Source organism: Astatotilapia calliptera, chromosome 16 (assembly GCF_964374335.1).
Source record: "Astatotilapia calliptera chromosome 16, fAstCal68.1, whole genome shotgun sequence".
Taxonomy (NCBI): Eukaryota; Metazoa; Chordata; class Actinopteri; order Cichliformes; family Cichlidae; genus Astatotilapia; species Astatotilapia calliptera.
Window position 1 is genome coordinate 18,501,785 of NC_137437.1, and position 19,136 is coordinate 18,520,920.

At 39.4% G+C, this 19,136-nt stretch overlaps 2 protein-coding genes across 2 annotated transcripts; one reads left to right on the forward strand and one right to left on the reverse strand.

The window, feature by feature from the left end:
- Positions 1-96: 96 nt before the first annotated feature.
- Positions 97-9,849, reverse strand: gpr143 (G protein-coupled receptor 143). Its single transcript, XM_026145680.2, has 9 exons — positions 9,367-9,849; positions 7,067-7,176; positions 6,695-6,789; positions 6,202-6,294; positions 5,765-5,874; positions 5,562-5,670; positions 3,717-3,834; positions 3,375-3,630; positions 97-702 (listed from the first exon to the last, which is right to left on the reverse strand). The coding sequence occupies exons 1-9, from the start codon at positions 9,620-9,622 to the stop codon at positions 599-601; spliced, it is 1,251 nt and encodes a 416-aa protein (XP_026001465.1). The 5' UTR covers positions 9,623-9,849; the 3' UTR covers positions 97-598.
- A 2,973-nt stretch (positions 9,850-12,822) lies between these two features.
- On the forward strand, positions 12,823-16,327 carry LOC113008485 (ankyrin repeat and SOCS box protein 9-like). The gene is made up of 8 exons (XM_080290907.1): positions 12,823-12,946; positions 13,026-13,182; positions 13,326-13,405; positions 13,615-13,722; positions 14,173-14,323; positions 14,470-14,604; positions 15,503-15,694; positions 15,795-16,327. Exons 2-8 carry the CDS (start codon positions 13,101-13,103, stop codon positions 15,983-15,985), a joined length of 939 nt encoding a protein of 312 aa, XP_080147033.1. The 5' UTR covers positions 12,823-12,946; positions 13,026-13,100; the 3' UTR covers positions 15,986-16,327.
- The last annotated feature ends 2,809 nt before the right edge of the window (positions 16,328-19,136 follow it).

The following is a 19,136-nucleotide window of genomic DNA, read 5'->3' on the forward strand; positions in this document are numbered from 1 at the left end:
GCCTTTGTCTTGAATTGTGTGTTTTCCCCCTTTTTTCTTGAGCTCATTAACATGTTGTAGATTTGGGGAAAAATTGAAAGGTTTTTGAGTCAAAAGTGTAAAAGATATTTAGATATTTAATATAGCATGAAATACATGTGTGTAAAAATACAACATGGACACCTGGCAATACAATAACTTTCTTTTAAGATTAGTTATTTAGCTTATTTCATTTTGTGGGGCTTTTACAGCTTAATGAAAATGATTCTTGTCACAAAATCAGTGTATGCAATTTAAAGAATTTGAAGAAATGCTTCTTCAAGCACTTAAAGTACTTTTAAAGGTCAGCCGTGTTCATTCTGGGACTGTTGAGTTGATGGGTCTGAAACGTAGCACTTTTGTTTTTTTTCTTTTTATGGAAAGGGATTTAAAAAAAAAAAAAAAAAGGATTGGACTCAGGAATGAGGCTTAGTCTGTCATACCAAATAATGAAACTCATGACCAGTTCAAATCTCAGCAGGAAAACAAAGGCTTAATGGGAGACCATCTACAAAAAAAGTGACCACAAAAGCAATGCGGTGCAGCAAAGTGGAGGAAGGTGGTTTGTGGACGACCCCAGTTAGTGCCTCACAGAGTTCTCCAAGGATTCTCCGTCTGCGTCTACATCCTCATAGTCTTGTAGCTCGCTGGAAATGTGGATTTCAACTGTACTAGACTCTGAACCTAGCAAGACAAAATAGGGGTAGATTACTTGGTGCTTCTGCGCATTACACCAACTCAGCTTATCAAAACTGCGTATTTGTGTTAACATATATCTTTCCATGCAGCTTTTAATGTGGAAATGATGATTTGTGGTTTTTAAATGCATTAAAAAAAAAAACATGGTCTATAAACAAGAATGGGGGGAAAAAACATATTCTTTCAAAGATTAACTTTATTTTTTAATATACGTAACATGTCAGGGACACTGGTGGTACAAAGCACTGAAAGGATTTTGTCCATGAGGTGTACGGTGCACAATTGTCACTCAGGGATAAAATTAACATGAATATGCTGCAAATGCACATAAGTGTTGAGCTACAGTACATATAGATATAACTGGGAATTGTTTCCACGATATTCAAAAGGACTCAGCATATAAAGTTTGAATATTCACAATGAAAAATTAGCTGAACTTTAAAACGGCTTTTGAGGGACTATAGCGTTATAATCTCTTCAAATTATAAGTTAGAATTGCTGCTATATTATGCACTGATGTCAAATTATAGACCAATTTGTGTTGCTGTACTTGATACAATTTATATATATTTTTTTAATAAGCTGGTGCAGCTTAATGGATGCTTAGCATAAATTGAAAATTGTGTTATCACAGCTTGTCCAGCAGAGCAGCTTCAATTCCTTTTTGCAGTTTTCACATCCTTTTTTTAGCGCATGTGGCAGAGAATGAATCACAGAGCAGATGTGAAGCAGTGCGTCACAGTAAGTTGCAAACGTGTTTGTGAAATACATTGCTGGAAAGTCAAAGAATGAACTCGTCATTTTCTTTTTTCGATGTAATCTGCATACTACATCGAACGCTTTAGGTACGCCTCACTTGTACGGGGTTGGACCCTCTCTTGCCTTCAGAGCTGCCTTAATTCTTCATGCAAGGAATCAACAAGGTGCTGGAAACATCGCTCAGATTCTGCTTCATATTGCCATGATAGCATCGCACAGTTGCAGCAGATTTGTTAGCTCCACATCCATAATGCAAATCTGTTCCACCAGATCCCAAAGGTGCTCTATTGGATTAAGATCTGGTGACTGTGGAGGCCATTTGAGTACAGTGAACTCCTTGTCGTGTTCGAGAAATCAGTTTGAGAAATCTGAGTCTTGACAGGAAGCGTGGGGATGGAGGCAACCGTGAGAAGATGGGTACACTGTGGTCATGATCAGATGAACATTGTCAGCAACAATACTCGGGCAGGCTGTGGCATTTAAACGCTTAGCGAATAATAAGGGGGGCAAAATGTGACAAAAAAATATGCCACACACCATTACATCACCTGAGCTTTGATACAAGTTAGGATTGATCCATGCTTTCATGTTGTTCATGCCAAATCCCAGCTTTTCTGAATCATCAGACCAGGCAACTTCATTATTTTTAAATTTAAAAATACATCTTCTATTGTGGTGAGCCTCTGCAAACTGTAGCCTCACTTTCCTGTTCTTAGTTGACAGGAGTGGCACCAAAGTCTATTCTTCTGCTGTGGTAGCCCCTCTGCTTCCAGGTTTGATGTGTTCTCTTCTGCCATAGTTATTTTGAGTTACTGTTCCCTCCCTATCAGCTTGAAGGAGTCACTCTTCTATGACTGCTGGCATTAAGAAGGCATTTTCATACAGAGAAGTGCTGCTTACTGAATATTTTCTCTCTTTTGGACATTAAACCCTAGAGATGGTTGTGTGGGAAAATGCCAGAAGGTCAGCAGTTTCTGAAATACTCAGACCAACCCCTTTGGCTCCTACAATAATGCCGTGTTCAGAGTTACTTAAATCACCTTTCTTCCCCATTCTGATGCTTGAACTTCAGCATATCATCTTAATAATGTCTGGATGCCTAAATGTATTGATTTTCTGTCATGTGATTGGTTGATTCGATATTTACATCAAGCAGTTAAACCGGCGTACCTAATAAAGTGGCTGTTGAAAGTATATATGCAGAATCTAATCTCCTTATTTTTCCTGGCTAAAAGTCAGTATCAGACAGAGTGATGTATTCTACCTGTTTTTCTTTCTTATTGGCTTCCACTGCTCTCTGTTTATTATCTGCACTTAATGCGCTGTGTGATAGCTTGGCACCAGAGTAGCACCTTGAAAAACTGCAGCTGATGAAATTACACAGCATGTCAGTCATCTATAAATAAAGCAACACACTCAGAGCGATAGCAGCAAAGTTCTAATCACTTTAGTTCATTCTCCACAGAAAATCTTTTAACTTCCTGTGCTCTGCAGTTTCCCATTGCTGTTGCATTCAGTACAAATCAAAAAGAAGAAATGAAGACAACTGTGGAGGGTGTTGCGTAACGTCACAACATGATTCATGGTTCCACCCAGTAAGCGTCAGCTACAGTACAGCAGTACAATATAAAATTCTATTTAAAATGAATCACAGCGAGCTTTATGTTTGCTTTAGTGGCTCTCTACTGTGACTAGGCCATTGCAACACCTTGATAAAGCTCATTTATTTTTAAAAAAGACAAAACAAAACATAACAGTATTCAGATCTCAAAGAAAATACTAAACCGTGCTTCATATTAAGGGGAGGTAGCCCATAGAGTATATGATGCTGATATCTTTTTAGCATCACCAGCCCTGATATACTGGCGAGCTGCTACCACCATTGACATGCCGTTTACCTTCTGAGAGGACGCTGATGGCATCAGAGTGGTGTTGCCCGTTTCCCATCATGTTCTTCTGTGATTCCTGGACGTGACTCTGGTAAAGCAGAGTAGTTCCCACCACAGGGTTATGGGAAGTCATGTTAGCTGCTGAAGTAGAGACAGAGTCCCAGACCAGCTCCCTCCTCTGCTGCAGGCTGAAGTCAATGTCAAAGCCTGTCCAGCCATGAAAGGCCAGGGTGTTAAGGAAAGCCTGCATGGGGTTCAGTATACCCTGAAAGAGTGGAATATAAAGGTTTTCAAGGGATTGCATGCAGGTTAAAGTAGCGTGCTGTACGCTGGTTTCCTGTTAAAACCCACCATGATAAACCATGTGATGAGCGCTGTGTTCCTGATATTCCTCAAACTATTGTCACTGATGTCTATCTGCATCTCCAGGTAGAAGAGGAGGCTCTCATTAATGATGTTGGGAACCCAGCTAAAACATCGGAGAAGAAAAAACCCCCACATCTTATTACAAGAACATTAAAATGTTAATGATGTTTCTTATTTACAAATCATTGAAAAGACCTAATGGTTAGGTATAAAAAGTTTGAAATCACAAATAATTGTTTTGCATGTTTTGGCCTGTTTACTGAAATTGAAATATTGAAATCTTTAAGCAGGCTTGGCTTTAGTTTCTGTGACTGTGTGAGTTTTAAAAATCAATTTGCCCTCAGGTTCATCCTCATAAACACAAAATTTAATGCAGTTAAATTTAAGTTATTAAAAGAATACTGGATTAATAACTTCTCGACCTAGCCTCCGAAATATAACCTGGCCTTTCTTACAGTGTGAAGTTGCCAAAAAACTTGCCAAGACTGATAATTTGCTGTCAGTGGAAAGAATTAGTCTGGATCACCCATCCATAAAACTACAACGTTTTTTACATTCTGGTTTTTAAACCGGTTAAACCTTAGGCAGTATATAAAAGACAGGCATACAGTCATGGGAAAAAGGTTTCTCATTATTTTATGCAGTCCTGTGGAAAAATAAGTGCACCCCACGATTCAATAGCTTGTAGAAACACCTTTAGCAACAATAACTTGAAGTAATTGTTTTCTGTATGACCTTTGCAGTCTCTCACATCAGTGTGGAGGAATTTCAACCCCATCTTCTTTACATCATTGCTTCAATTCATTGAGGTTTGTAGGCATTTGTTTATGCACAGCTCTCTTAATGTGTTGCCACAGCATTTCAGCACTGACGTCTGGAATTTGACCGGGCCATCACAACACTTTTCTTTTTTAACTGTTCTGTTTTAGATTTTTTCAGCCAAACTTCAGTATGACAGATGGCCTTACATTTCACTCATTTCACAGACATTTTAATATTATGATATTTAGAGGAGTTCATGAACATTTGCCATGCTAAATGAGGCCTGTAGAGTCCGATATCTAGCTAATGGGTTGTTTGCAATTAATCTGAGCATTGCATTGGGTCTGTATTTTGAATTTATTGGGGAATTGTGGCATTGTTTACACACACCTGGATGCTTCAGCCCAGCAAGCTACCAAAACTTCACAGAATAAACTTCACAGGTTATTCACAGGGTGTCGTTCGAGAGTTGGGGCTTTCTCCCAATTATTGTAGGATCTTTACTTTGAAACAGCTGTTGTTAGTGATTTGATGCTGCATAATAACATTGAATTGAACTGAATTAACAGTGGAAACACTCAGGTTGTTCTTAAAGTTCAGTGGACTCTTTGCCATTTTGCTTTGTACATAGTCACCATGAAACTGGGTTAGGTTTGAGAGGTGGAGCTGAATGAGAAATTGAGGACACGTCACACTGATATGGTAACAACTTCTAAACCACTTGGCAGCTGCACTCTATAATTGTCCATTTTTAATCCAAACAGTACCATGATTTTATAAAATGATGCTATTTTGTGTTAAAAGAGACATGAAAAAAGCAAACGAGACCAGAAACTCTTTAGCAAAGTGTTCACTCAGCTCAGAAATCAAGTGAGATTTTTCTGTATTATACGGTGCGGTTCATGGGTCAAACAAAGGTGATTTAACATGTGGATAGATTCATTTTGTTTCATCTTATCAGTGCATTTTCTGTCTATGTTAACAGGCTGCCGGCTCGTAGCACTAGATTTATATTTACTACATAGCAAGAAGCACTTATTTCCTTCCCAAAACTAGTTCTTAACTTACCAAATAAAGAACACCAGCATAATTTTAAAGAAGCGTATTTTTATCTCATTCGCCAGCCGCCTCTCATTTTCCGTATAGATTCCTTGTCGTCCTTTCAGCAAAGATGTCACTAGGCGAGAGAGATGAGAAAGCATCTTATTTCCCCTCATTTACATGTGTAAGAAGTTGCATTTGTCAGAGAAATTCGAGAGCGAGGAACTCACCAGTAGATACGGTCCGATTAAAAAACACAGGGTTGGCTATGAGAACGAGCAGCATCGGTGCGTATGTGGTGACATAGTGAGGAATAGCATGTTGGAGGCCCTGCTCACAGCTGGGAGAAGAAAAAAAACATGAGAAATAGTTCATTCAGCATCAAAAATCAACTTTGTGATAGTTAACAGAATTATTGTAATATTTCTCTACGTCAGAAAATGCTGTACTTAACACTTAATAAAAGCCATACAACAGCAGACTTTTTCTATGGAAATAATGACGTTTTTTAAGACATGGTTAGAACCACTGATATGTTTGATAAGTTCTCTGCTGTTATGTTATTGTGGCTGTTAATATGTGAACACGAAAATGTTAATTTTCTATTTTTCCACCAACGGATGCTTAAATGTGCCTGTCAGCAGGACAGCAGTCAGTGGTATCTTACTCAGAAATAGATGGATAGTACAGCATGGCCACTCCTTCAACACACAGCAGCACAGCCAGGCCCCATGTAATCATGTGGTAGAGTATAATGGTGCTGTTGGGGGAGAAGAAAAAACCAAAGTCATGAGACCAAGCTCACACTACGTGTTGTCGTTCTTTATCTTGAGGATATTTTCCCCCCATTTATTTGTTGTACAAAATGCAATTGAATAAGACTGAGTGGGGAGAGAAGTACGAGAGGCTTGTAAAACTCAGACTATAGCAACAATAGACAGCATGGAATCCTGCACCTTTAGTTTAGAATAAAAGAGTTGATTCAAACCAGTTTTATCTTGTGAAAACCAAAATATAAAAATACAGGTGGCAGTTGAGCATTGTGAGAGAAAAATGTTTCACACTCTGCTTGGTAAAAATATACTGCTTCAACTTGCATCCTATCAGAGGAGAAGCTAAGGTGATAATGAATTGCGAATGGAAGGTGAGGTGGGGGGAACCTGATTCCCGCAGATGTTTTCACCACCAGGAAGACGTCAACCGCATAACAAAAGGTCCACCAGAAAGAAGCGCTAAAAAACAACTGGATCCACATCTGCAACACATAAATTGCATGCCTTACACTTATTTTACAGATCATAATAACTGATAAAGATGTGTTGTTTACTTGGCTTATCAGCTATTTGTGTCATGTGTGATGATGCATTAAACAAAATGACCTCTTCAAATCTAAGTGTATTTTTCTATAATAATTTTTCTAATGTAAAAGTTATTGCTATCCTTTTGTCTTAATAACTACACATCTCTGCTTTCAACATCTGTGTTATCAAGGCATATATAAGTCTATCTCACTATTGCAAAAAAATACATACTGCGCTGCCTACGCAGAAGACTTCTGGCCAGACATCAGTGTTGTTGACTACTGAGATGTGGTCGACGATGTTTGGCAGACCTAGCCACACAGATGATCTTACAATGACACCTGCAAGAAGGAAACAGTGCATGATATTTAATTGTAGCTGCTGAGGAGGAAATCCCGCTTTGCAAGCAAATATAATTAAGGCGAAAACATTACCAGGAGATGTAAACTTGGTGTGGGTTTCATTACTTTTAAAACACCACAGATTTATTATTTTCAGCTTTTATTATTAAGTGCTTTGACTAATTAGATTTAAGTGGCAGCGTCCTTTCAAGAGTTATTTTACAATGTGGAAATATTAACGCCCACCAGGTGTGTTTTATAAGGGTGTTTCCATTTCCTCCATGAAACTTCCTAGCTTCACTGCCGAATGGAACAATGGAAGCACTCCCAGAATCTTTATTACTGTTCTGTATTTCATTTTAATCTGTGTCATCAGCGGGTTTCAAGCTGCTACCCTGCAGCGGTGCATGAATCTCCATGGGCACCAAGTACACAGAAATCAACCCATTTAGAAAAAAAAAAGAGGTTGGGATGCTGTGTACAATTTAAGTTAAAGAAATTAATGTATACAATTTAAAACATTTAAAACCTTTGTTTAAATGAAAAGGTTAAACGTTAAAGCTTTAATGACATGTCCATTCTGGATCAGTGAAAGTTACAAGTCACCAGAAAATCACAGGTTTTGCAGATGTTGGCAAATATGATGGAAAAGAGAATAAAACAATACTGAGATATAAAGTTTTTCTCTTTGTTTGCACTCCTTCTGAAACCCAAAGACTGTTACCAGACTCAACAGCAGCTCAAATACCAGTGAGTTTGAAATGTTAAAATATAATACACTTGACCACTTTCCAGCATTGTTAATGAGTCCCACTTTGTTCCAGACAAACAGTGTTTGGCCCACATTTACTTTGTTGATATCTGCTCACTCTATTAATTAGCAACATCATAAGTACTCAGAGAGCATCTCAGGAGGGGTTTGCCACTCTTTGATAGACTGCCTACAAGAATAACATTTCTCAATATAAAAATTCAAAGAATATGGTTGCATTCTTTACAGTATGCAATAGCATCAAAGATTCAGAAGATGCAGACTACTCGATTCAACAAAGTCAAAAACTATACTGAATAGTTGAAATCCCAAGAAACTGTGGAAGCTTATTTTAGCCATAAAAAAGAGCCAACCACAAGTCTACATTTTGAGTTACTAAGTCAACAATTTGAGATCATAGCACAAAATTTCAATTTATGAATGTCAAAAACAAGCTTTCAAAGAACTAAATAGTGACTTGGACATTAACACTAACTTTAACCACTGGCCAACAGCACAGTTTATTGCTGCATTCACAAATGTGAGCTGAACCTCTACAATGCAAAGGGGGAAAAATACATACAAGATCCAGAAACACTGGTGCCAACTCTGGGTCACGCTCATTTAAGATGGGCATAGGTGAAGTGGAAAACTCACTGTTGCATACCATGCAATCATGCTCTACTAACCGTTCTGTGAAGGCCTATTTAGTGATGAAAGATTCACATGCAGGCACTGGAAAGACCTTATAAGGCCTTACTTATTTCAGCAAGACAATGTCAAACCAAACCCTGCATTTTCTCAAACATCAGTAAATAATATTTGGTGAACGAGTATGTGAAGGAAACTGGCCCGCTGTCACTCATCTAAAAAAAAAGTGCTGGCATCAAATTCAAAATCTAAACAATTTTCAAAATCCAATAATTGCTTTCTCACAGATAAGGATTTCAACAAAAATACATATGAAATAATCTAAACAATCATACTAAATACTGTTTTTATTTACATTTAATTTTTTTTACATTTGTATTTGGAAAGATTATCGTGTCATCCCTGTGTGACTTTGAGAAATCCGCCGCATTCCAATCAATCTAGGCCAAGTAAAAGTGCAGCATCTTCTGAGTTATTTCATCACTCACATGAGAGGATCCCGATTCGTTCTTTTGATTTTAATTGAATTCATGACCCTGGGCACACATTTTATCTTGTAAAAATATATGTAGCATCGACTATTGCAGATTAAATCTCACACTTTTCTTTTAACAGACACATTTCTCATAGTTGCACCTATGCAATGCAGTGCAACAAAGGGGTTAAAAGGAAAGTATGTGCGTGCGTAATTAGATCCAGCAAGCAAAACCACGCTGCGAAAACTAACTCGCTCTTTGCCTCAACTATGAAGAGAAAAAGTAGGTCAATGCCAGCAGTTTCTTCTCTACCTGTGCATCCCAATATGTCACATATACTGATGATGAACAATATCCGCGAGGAGGACGCAGGCCTTGGCAGAGGATACTGCCCGAGTCTTCTGTATCCTTTGCGTTTTGGTAGAATTTGTAAAATAGCGAATAAGAGGCTTAAAGCCGCGCTTCCCAGACTTAAAGCGCCGAATAAGACGGGCTGAAAAGTGACCACAAACTCTGTCGCCGCGTCTCGGTTCGGGCAGCAGAAAGTCTCCATCCGCGGAGATGCCATGATGGACTGAAGGAAAAAGCAGCGCGGAGAAAGAGAAAGGAAGAAAATGAACTACCGTGCCAGAAGAAAGAAGACAAAGAAAAGAAAATGAGAGGAAATGACTGAGTCCATGACCCAACTGAGAAATCACGGGGTTGAATCATCATGTGCTTCCATTTAATCCCTGCAGTTGTAGCTTAACTGTGTCACACAAAGCAAGAATCCGACAAAGCGCCGTTGTTTGAAAAGGTCTTAAAAGGTCTTAAAAGGGGTGGCTTCATCACAGTACTCTGTGTATTTATGTATCAGTTTAAACGATTTACAGAAAAGCCCGCAAATGCACAAAACATCACAATATTATGATCTTATTATATTATATTTACATTAGTGTATAAAAATATATGTAAATCAACCAATTAGTCCCTGTTTCTGCTGTTAACCCCTTTGCATGACTAATTCCGTTCATTAGAGAAATAGTACTTTTTTACACAGGACGTGAAATACCACACAGACATCCCCAAACATTTAATCTCTGTCAGTCTCTTGGACAGCTCTGAAGGTTTCAAGCCGGACAGGTGTTGTGCCAAAAAGTGATTTCTGATGTTTCTGTGCGTTTTTATGTGTAATATATTTGCTTATTTTGTTAAACGGACTGTAGTCCATTGAATTTTTAAACAGTGTTAACAAAGAAATGTCCCATTTGTAAATATCTTTATGGCTCTGCGTTATTGTACCCGCATTATAATCAATTCAGGCCTCTATGGCCATTTAAAATATCTTCATAAAACCGTGATGTTGTATTTGTTGATCTTTCTGCTGCCCTCTCAGCCAGAGCTCTTTTGAAAAAGACATTTTTAATGTTAATGACAGTTTTTACCCAGATGAATAAAGGATATATAAAAGTCTCTTTGCCGAAAAACCGACTGCAGCTTCTACCTTGTGACTTGAATTCTCTTTCTGGCTCAGAATGACTTGATATCATTCATCATAGATATGTTTGACCAACAAGTCACTTACATCAGTTTTTAGGCAAATACAGGAAACCACTTGTTGTTAGTTGCTTTTTGGCACAACACGTGATTAAGAAGTGTTCTCTGTAAAGGCAGAAGATCTATGCCCTCCTCCTGGAGGTGATGCAAACCCCTTCATGTCTGCATGCATAAACTGGGACTCCTCCACCTTTTGGTGAGCTGTGAATGGTCCTCTGGTGAGCTGTACCAAGTGATCAGTAAACAACTAAACCTACGTGCTTTGAGTTTATCTATTTGTTTACATTTTTCCTAGTCAAATCGAGTCGTATCTGCACTATGCCCTGTTTAAACGTGATCCACGAGCACGGAAAGCTTGGGTCTAAATGGTTTCAACCCATTTCTTAGACTCCAGACAGAAAAGCTGACATGTGGTGCACTGTGCTTGCATGGGTTAGCTGAGTCTTGTATGAAGTCCAAATACAGGAGAGGTCATAGCTGCTGGATCTGCTTGCCTGGCCTGAGATCTGAGAAAACTGGTGGACATTTGAAGCAGATTTATTTGGGGAACAAAGCATCAAGGGCCTTCATTATTCTGAAATACAGAGAAGGCATTCATTCAGTTTGCAAAGAGCTTTTCTAATCCATATGCACCTTTCCCTGACAAGGCACAAAGTCAATTGTACAGCGAGTGTGTAGCCTTTTGCCAGAGATTAACAGCTCCCATAGGAATACAATTACAGTATTGATTTGCTTTGAACATCTGCTCTCTGTGACTGCCCTCTGCTGGTCTGCATATATTCTATAGCTCTAAAGAATTGAGCTGATGTAATATGCAATTCTTACATTATGCAAAATACATTTTAATAAATATTTTAAATGAATTAGCTGCTACCATGATTGATTACAGATTTTATTTTCTGTAATTCACACAGGACACAGACCAGTAATAATTAAGCAGCACATTTACTGTGTCCAGGTCCAAATGCATTTACTTTTCAGCTGTAATGTAAATAATATTAGGTAAGAAATTTTAAAAAGAAGGTTGCTTTTGGGTAAGAAAAGGTGTTAAGCAATTTATACATGAACAGTAGAGGCAACTCTAGAATGGAAAATGGACCCGTGGGTGTGCTAAATTAAAGGAAAGGTCAGCAGGACACCGACTCATGTCAAACAAAGTTTTGCCAAGTCAAAGGTTCTAATGCACGAGGTCTGAGCCATTAAAACATCAACAACCAACAGTCAGCTGTGTAAAGCCACAGTGGAGGAATGAAATCCTTAGCAGGAAAGTCTGTGTGTGTATTATATTTTGAGCTTCTCTTCACGTGACTTCCTTCCTCTGAAACTGTTGGCCATCCCCAGAAATAAAAATGAGATTGCAGAGTGTATGAAAGTCTTTGGTACCATTTTGCTGCTTTCCTTTGCTCTCTGTGTCTCATGTCACATGTGCAATGACTGTAATTATTTCGTAAAAATACTATATAGAATAAAAAAACTGTGTCACAGGGTGAAGTTGTAAAGACTGATGGCCACAGGTAGGAATGATTTCCTGTGATGTTATGTGGTAAGCAAACCGGGACAACATCCTCCTTTCTAACACCACCATCAAAAAGTCAAGCTCCACACCCACAACATTACTGGGCTTTGTGGATCAGTTTGTTGAGTCTGTCTGATGCTTGTTACTCTCAGTCTGCTGCCTCAGCATACCACAGCGCAGCAGATGGCACTGGTCACCGCAGACTCATAAAGCAGCCACAGCATCATCCCACAAATATCCCACAAATATCCCACAAATATCAAAGGACCTCAGAAAATCCAATAATATACCATGGCATGAAGCGTTATTGCTGAAGAAAACTTTCAAAATGATTAGAGCTACTTTTAACAAACCAGTTGCAACAAAGTGAGCGCTTTATGTCAAGTAACAATTTTCAAGAAAATGTAACCAAAGTCATAAAATCTGGGCATAATTTTAAAGAGCTTATTATATCCGATAACTGGAAACAATATACTGCATGAAGATCAAATTCTTTAAATGTAGAAAGTCACTCTTGCCTCCAAGTTTTTAAACCAATGATGCATAATATTTTTCTGAGGGGGGCACAACTTTATAATAAACACCGAATATTAATTTCCCTTTATTAAAGTTAAAACGCCAGAAACCCCCTCCCCCAGCGCCGCCCATGTTTCCTGCTGGAGAGGATGGGTGTGGAGGTACAGTGTCATATTACACACAAACTACAGACCTGTTCAACAGGCGTCTTTCTCTCGTTTTCTGCACCTCCATTGGCTGAGACTAAAACTGCTGCTTGAAACTAGCCTGCTTCCTGAATGGCAAACACTTTGTGTGACAGGAAATAACACTGACAGAACCAAGGTCAGTCACATATCTACTGAAAAAGATCAAAACAAAAACAAATGAGGACAAAATATATTTAACTCCTAGTTGGACACAGTTCAGTTTAGGTTCCAAAGGCTGTGGCGAAAGACAACCGGGCCACAGAGGAGCTTTTGAACCCACACTGTGAGTTATGTCTGCTGAACAGAAAAACACTCCGCGAGACCCTACATGTCAAAGTGGAACTGTTTGTTTCTCAAACCCTTTGATGAGTGGTGAGTAACAGTGCAAGCTCACACTGCAGCTGGGCTCTATTTACTGCTTTATGCAGAGACTTTCATCCGGTCTTCTAATGTATTCATGTACCTATGCAGGTAGGTTTCTAAGTTAAATAACTATTTTATTTGTCTGCACAAAGATGTTGAATCAGACTGGTCTCCAATTCACGAAGCAGCCTTTAACGGACGTCTCCTCACCCTGCAAAAGCTCATTGATCAGGTAGAGTTTTAACTGAATATTGTAAGTTGTGCTAAAAGGGGAAAAAAAGTTGCCTTCCCATAATATTAGATGTTAAATAACCATGTGTTTCTCACTATGATGTGAAACCTTTAATAAGGCGACTGTGTCCTCATATGGCAGCTTGCTTTCCAAAAGTTGCCATGTGCATCTACCTCAATGACTCTATATGTGCTGTGTTTTGTTCACAGGGTGCATGTGTAAATCTGAACACTCTGGATATGGCCTCACCCCTTCATGGGGCGTGTACACAAGGTCACACAGCTTGTGCCAAGCTTCTGATGGAAAACGGTGCAAATGTCAGTAAAGCATCATCATGTGGTGTTGGTTTATTTGTGGTTTTTGGCTGAATTCATGAGAATCTCAAATTTAAGACGGTATGCTGTCAGTTTTTGCTTGAAAGAGACTCACAGTTCGTTCCCAAAACAACCATGTCAATTATTGCCAATATTAACTTATTGATGGGAGACTGCAGTAAGATTTTAACCGAATACACAGCCACGGTCGTGCATGGACAATAACTCATTAACAAACAAACATCAGCTGATATAAAGCCAAATTTGTCCAACCACCGTTATCAGAATGAGAATCAGAGTCAGAAATTTTTAATGATCCCTGAAGAAATTATGTAGTCACAGTCCTTCTAAGACAGTAAGAATACGTAACTAAACAAACCAAAACATGTGTAAATATTTTTAGTGATTTTTTTTATTCATTGTTAACCTTATTGCTATATCGCCATGCATCAGGTAAACAGCTCAACTGTGGATGGAAAAACTGCCCTGACAGAAGCATGTGCTCAGGGGCACGTGACCTGTGTATCGCTGCTTCTTCAACATGGAGCTGCTTCCCTGGGGACCAGCCAGTCCAGTTCTCCAATTCATATAGCTGCAACAAAAGGTTCGAGGTCAGACTCAGATATGTGAAAAATCTATCCTGGCAGAAGTCCCAAAATCTCTTGAATGGCAGGCAAAAGCAGATTTTTACAGCAGAACCTTTCAAGAACATTTCTTATCATTGTGGTGATTTCTGTTTCCTCTCCCTAGGTCATCCTGAGTGCATTGAACCTCTTGTTCAGTACGGAGCAGATGTGGATCAGCATGTTGACGAGTTAGGAACCCCTCTCCAGATTGCCTGCTCCAATCAGCATCTGAGCACCGTGAGGAAACTATTGCAGCTGGGTAAGAAAGCTTCTCATTTGAACTTTTATTGCTAAAAGAATATCCATTCTTCCAATATCTTATCAGTTGGTGGAAGACTTTGAGACCTTTTCAATGGCAAAAAGAGAGTGGTGCTCCATTGTGCGATATTCAGAGTGCAAGTCTAGTGTTCAATATTTTATTGAGAGAAGCGTACAAAAACTTGCGTATAAAACCCTTTGTGGCTGCAGACAGAGCTGTGGAAAATTAGATAAACCCCTACACACAACATCACATGAGCCAGCATTAGTAGGGGTTGAAGATTGGGTTTATAGAGCAGAGAATTAATTATCTTATTAGACCTGTTTGGTGGAGGCTAGCTGCAGGGGCTACTTTAGAAACTCTTGTAATATCATAAACATTACACACAATAGCAGTACAGGTAATGTAGAGGCTGGATTTTAATAACAAGAAAGGTATATAACATGGAAATATGTGCCATGCTATGGTGCTGCGCAAAGGTTTCAGGCACTAAAGTTAAGATGTCTTGCAAAAATATCATCAGTACTTCAAACCTCAGTGTGCGGTAAACAAACCCAAATCATATCAATATTTCTTGTACCAACATGGCTTTTAAGACAGTAGATCTACTCTGTATATTTGCATGTACTTTCACAAGCTACCTTGCATGTTGCGCTAAGAAACCACAGTCCTCTTGTGGCTTCAGGTTTTGTGTTTTTTCATGTAATCCCAGGCTTGGAGACTCTTAGCATCTTTTGCAGGACTCCTTGTCCTTATTCTTGTAAATTAAAATACAGCAGTTTTTTCCTGACTTGGGTTGTTCAACTGTTCTAACAAAGAAAACCTTTACCTGAACCACAACAAAAGCTTTATTTCATGTAATGTGGGGACATCATATTTGGCCTTTTCTTTTCTTCAGGTGCAAATGTGAACAGCAGCGTGTCTGGGGACCCGCCTCTGCACATGGCCGCCCGTCAGTCCAGCCCTGAGTTGACATCCGTCCTGCTTGAACATGGGGCGGATCTCTTCCTTAGGAACTCAGGGGGCAGGCAGCCACTGGACCTCGCTCCGCCCAACAGCCTTACAGAGAGACTTCTGAAACAAGCAGGAGGTAGTCGAGACTTTGCACTCAAGACTTTCCACTGGGCTGGTGGCGCAGCAAGAAGCTAACCATCTATAACGGCTCATGCTTCTCCCCTGAGTGTCCCCAGGAGTGTCTCCTCTAATGCAGCTGTGCCGACTACACATCAGGAAAGCTGTGGGCAACAAGAGGCTGGGTGCGATTTGTGACCTTCAGTTACCCACAGAACTGATAGAGTATCTGCTCTACCAATCAGACCCAAGGGGAGATCTTAATGCGCTGAAATTCCTCAACCCTGCAACCTCAGATTTTGAGTCTTAAAAGTTTTTGGTCAATAGGGGGCAGACTTGTATAATCTTACATGGTGGCAACAACGTCCGTGCTCCTGGTTGATGATGAACCACAATGTCGGAATTACTTTCAGTGAAAGATATCCTATATCTTTGTTGCTTCCCTCAGGAAGGGAGGCTGGATGGGAAAGACATCAATTAGTCTTGATGTTTAATACAGGTGGATGATGCGCACAAGCTACCAGACGTTAGGCTACTAAAAAAACTCTTTTTTTTTACTCCTTTAAGTTTTTGTTCATAGATATTTTATGTTTCGCTTAGAAATGTGTTGCTCTTAATAGTAAGGCAAATAAAAACGCACTACTGAATGCAATGATTCCTGTTCATACCTTTTTTATTACTCAAGTTTAAGACAAATATTCTAGTGTTAAGATATCTTACTAATGACTTACTGAAAAAACTGTTGCACTCTTAAAGAGTACATTTGAACAGAAAAACAACATAATTAGAAGCACAATGGATAAAACTAAAATACCCGAGCCCAGAAAAAAGTGAACTTCCTCTGTTTATCATGTGAATTAATCTTATGTCATCATTTCAGTAAAGCCTATTTTTACATAAACACAATCAATACTCTTCTGTGTACCTGACTAAAAAACTGGGCCCTTTATAGATGCTATAGTAAAGATGCAAGATTCTGTTTTTCTTGTGTTGCTCTATGAGGGAACAAGAGCATCAAGATAGAACAACACTGTACACAATGCAATGACTTTTTCTTAAAGGTCACCACTTATGGCTATTCCCTTAAGATGCAATGAGTAGAGGCAGTGGAGGTAGACGAGTTTAAATACCTGGGGTCAACCTTTCAAAATAACCGACAGTGCACGAGTGTGGTGAAAAAGAGACTGCAGGGAGGGTGGAGTGGGTGGAGACGAGTGTCAAGGGTGATTTGTGACAGAAAGGAAGCAGCAAAAGTGAAAGTGAACATTTACAAGATGGTAGTGAGACCTGCTATGATGTATGGTTTGGAGATAGTGGTGCTGACAAAAAGACAGGAGGTAGCAGAGCTGAAGATTTTGATTGGGAGTAACCCAGAGGGACAGGGTTATATCAAAGGAACAGCTCAGTTTGGAATTAGACAGGAGGGGAAATAGATATACTGAAAAAAGGGTGCTGAAGATGGAGCTGGAAGGCAGGAGGGGAAAAAACAGCATAAAGAAGATTCATAGATGTGGTGAGAGAAGACATGCAGAGTTGGTGTGACGGGGGAAGATAGGGTGAGATGGAGGCAAATGACCTGCTGTGGAGACCCCTAAAGGGAGGAACTGAAAGAAGGGAAAAAAGAAGATGAACTTATCTCCATTCCCCAAATCCAGTATTGACAATAAGCTGCTGGTTTCACAGTAAACATTTGTTCCAATGCAGAAACGCCCATAGTTTTATTCAAGAATGTCCTATAACCAGGAACTTTGAGCAAGGCATTACTTTGTAATGCTTAGTCCTAGCAGCCTGTAAGCTTGTCAACAACCTACCAAGTAAGCACTCACTGACCCTTGACCCATATTTAATCAATACATACAACAGAACAGGAGCCAGAGCAGAAAAGAGGCTTATACTAGAAGTAAAAAGCAAGAAATGACTAAAGCAGACAATATGACTGGGATATGGATGCATTTTATGCATCTGTCATTTTTATTGGAAATGAGTAATGCCACTGTATCAAAATCATTGATTTCAACAGGTCATTTACAGATGATGAAGGAGCAGAATGTGCTGCTCCTTCACCTCTGGACATCAACATGATTTTATTCAATTCACCCACAGCCTTCTTGTTGAATGCGGCACTCGTTAACTCCCCATTGATCCCTCTGTTCCAATACGGCGCCCGAACTAAATCGTCACCCCCTCAAACACTGCATTAGCGCCCGGGGCCAGGAACACACGCACGCACACCGAGTTTCGATTTACCTGATCTTTAATGTGAAATCAATGCTACGGAGGAGTTTCTGTCTTCTGCAGCTGCTGGAAAAAAAAGACGTACAATATCCACAGCTTGCAATTAGTGATATCTCGAAAATCAGATGAGGCAAGTCTGTCTGGGAATCACCGTCATATGACCACTTGAATAATTTCCCACTCCAGTCATCCTGGCTGTTTTTGGACTCTCTGCTATTCTTCTGAAATATTTCAGAGTTCAGTCACGTGCTGCATGGCACTCAGATGCACTCCAAAAATCAACCAAGCTATGTGTGATACCAAAGCTTTTACTTTTTTCCCCTCTAGAGGCACACACTCCATTAACCTCTATCCATTTTTTTTTAAAGTGCATTGGCACTTTTTACCCAAATAGTGCAGAATGCACTTCCTAGCAAGGATGCAAGTTTTACATCCAATGCACATTCACTTAAAGCTATCCTATACCTTCTAGAAAGCGCATACACGAAGCTTTCACTTAAAGAAAGACAGCATATTTAGAGTTACCTCTAAAATATTAAAAGCTAGAGATGACAAAACACGATGCCATGTGCAGGGAAACAAAATAAATAAATAAATATTTTGTGGCATGTGAAAGCTGCCCAGTGTTCATAATGAAAGCAGGATTAGTTTACTCATTAATGCATGAAGAATTCTAATCACCCCTAAAATGTAAGCAGCTACCACTGACTGTGAACAAACTGCAAGTTGTTAAAGCCAGGCAGCCCTTATGTGCACACATCTAATAAGCAAACCGCGATCACTCCTCGCGCCGCGGCTCACATCCTGATTGCTCCGAGCTGGATCTTGTTATAGATATCAGCGCTTCCCACTAAGCTACAAGTGGGTTGTGCCGTGTCCTTGCACTCGCCAGTAATTGCTTTGGTAATTTTAGTTTAGTTCAGTGTTGGGGTAATTAAAACAAATTGAGGAGATAGTGTAGACAGAGATCTCTTGTGGCTCCTTGCTCGGAGTGTGGAGAAGTTTAGTGAGGTCATATGTTGCGATGTTTTCAATTAAGCACCTCTGTACTAATGAGGGTGCTCGGGAGCTTGAATATTTATGCAAAACAAGGCTGCTAAGTAGCCAAAACATCTATATTTGATCAAATGTTGGCGTTTTGAACTCCACAAGTTCATTTTTTTCCTCTTATTTTTACCTGAACTGATCACAAAGACAAAAGCCTTTTGATGTCAAATGAAATTAGA

Bases quoted from the DNA above. Each gene is read 5' to 3' on its own strand.
- gpr143 (XM_026145680.2), bottom strand. From the start codon at position 9,622: ATGGCATCTCCGCGGATGGAGACTTTCTGCTGCCCGAACCGAGACGCG. The intron at 6,790-7,066 runs GTATGTATTTTT...TATGTGTTGCAG, and splicing joins TCTTCTGCGTAGGCAGCGCA to ATGTGGATCCAGTTGTTTTT. The intron at 5,671-5,764 runs GTGAGTTCCTCG...TCTCTCGCCTAG, and splicing joins TAATCGGACCGTATCTACTG to TGACATCTTTGCTGAAAGGA.
- LOC113008485 (XM_080290907.1), top strand. From the start codon at position 13,101: ATGTCTGCTGAACAGAAAAACACTCCGCGAGACCCTACATGTCAAAGT. The intron at 13,723-14,172 runs GTCAGTAAAGCA...GCCATGCATCAG, and splicing joins TGATGGAAAACGGTGCAAAT to GTAAACAGCTCAACTGTGGA. The intron at 14,605-15,502 runs GTAAGAAAGCTT...TCTTTTCTTCAG, and splicing joins GAGGAAACTATTGCAGCTGG to GTGCAAATGTGAACAGCAGC.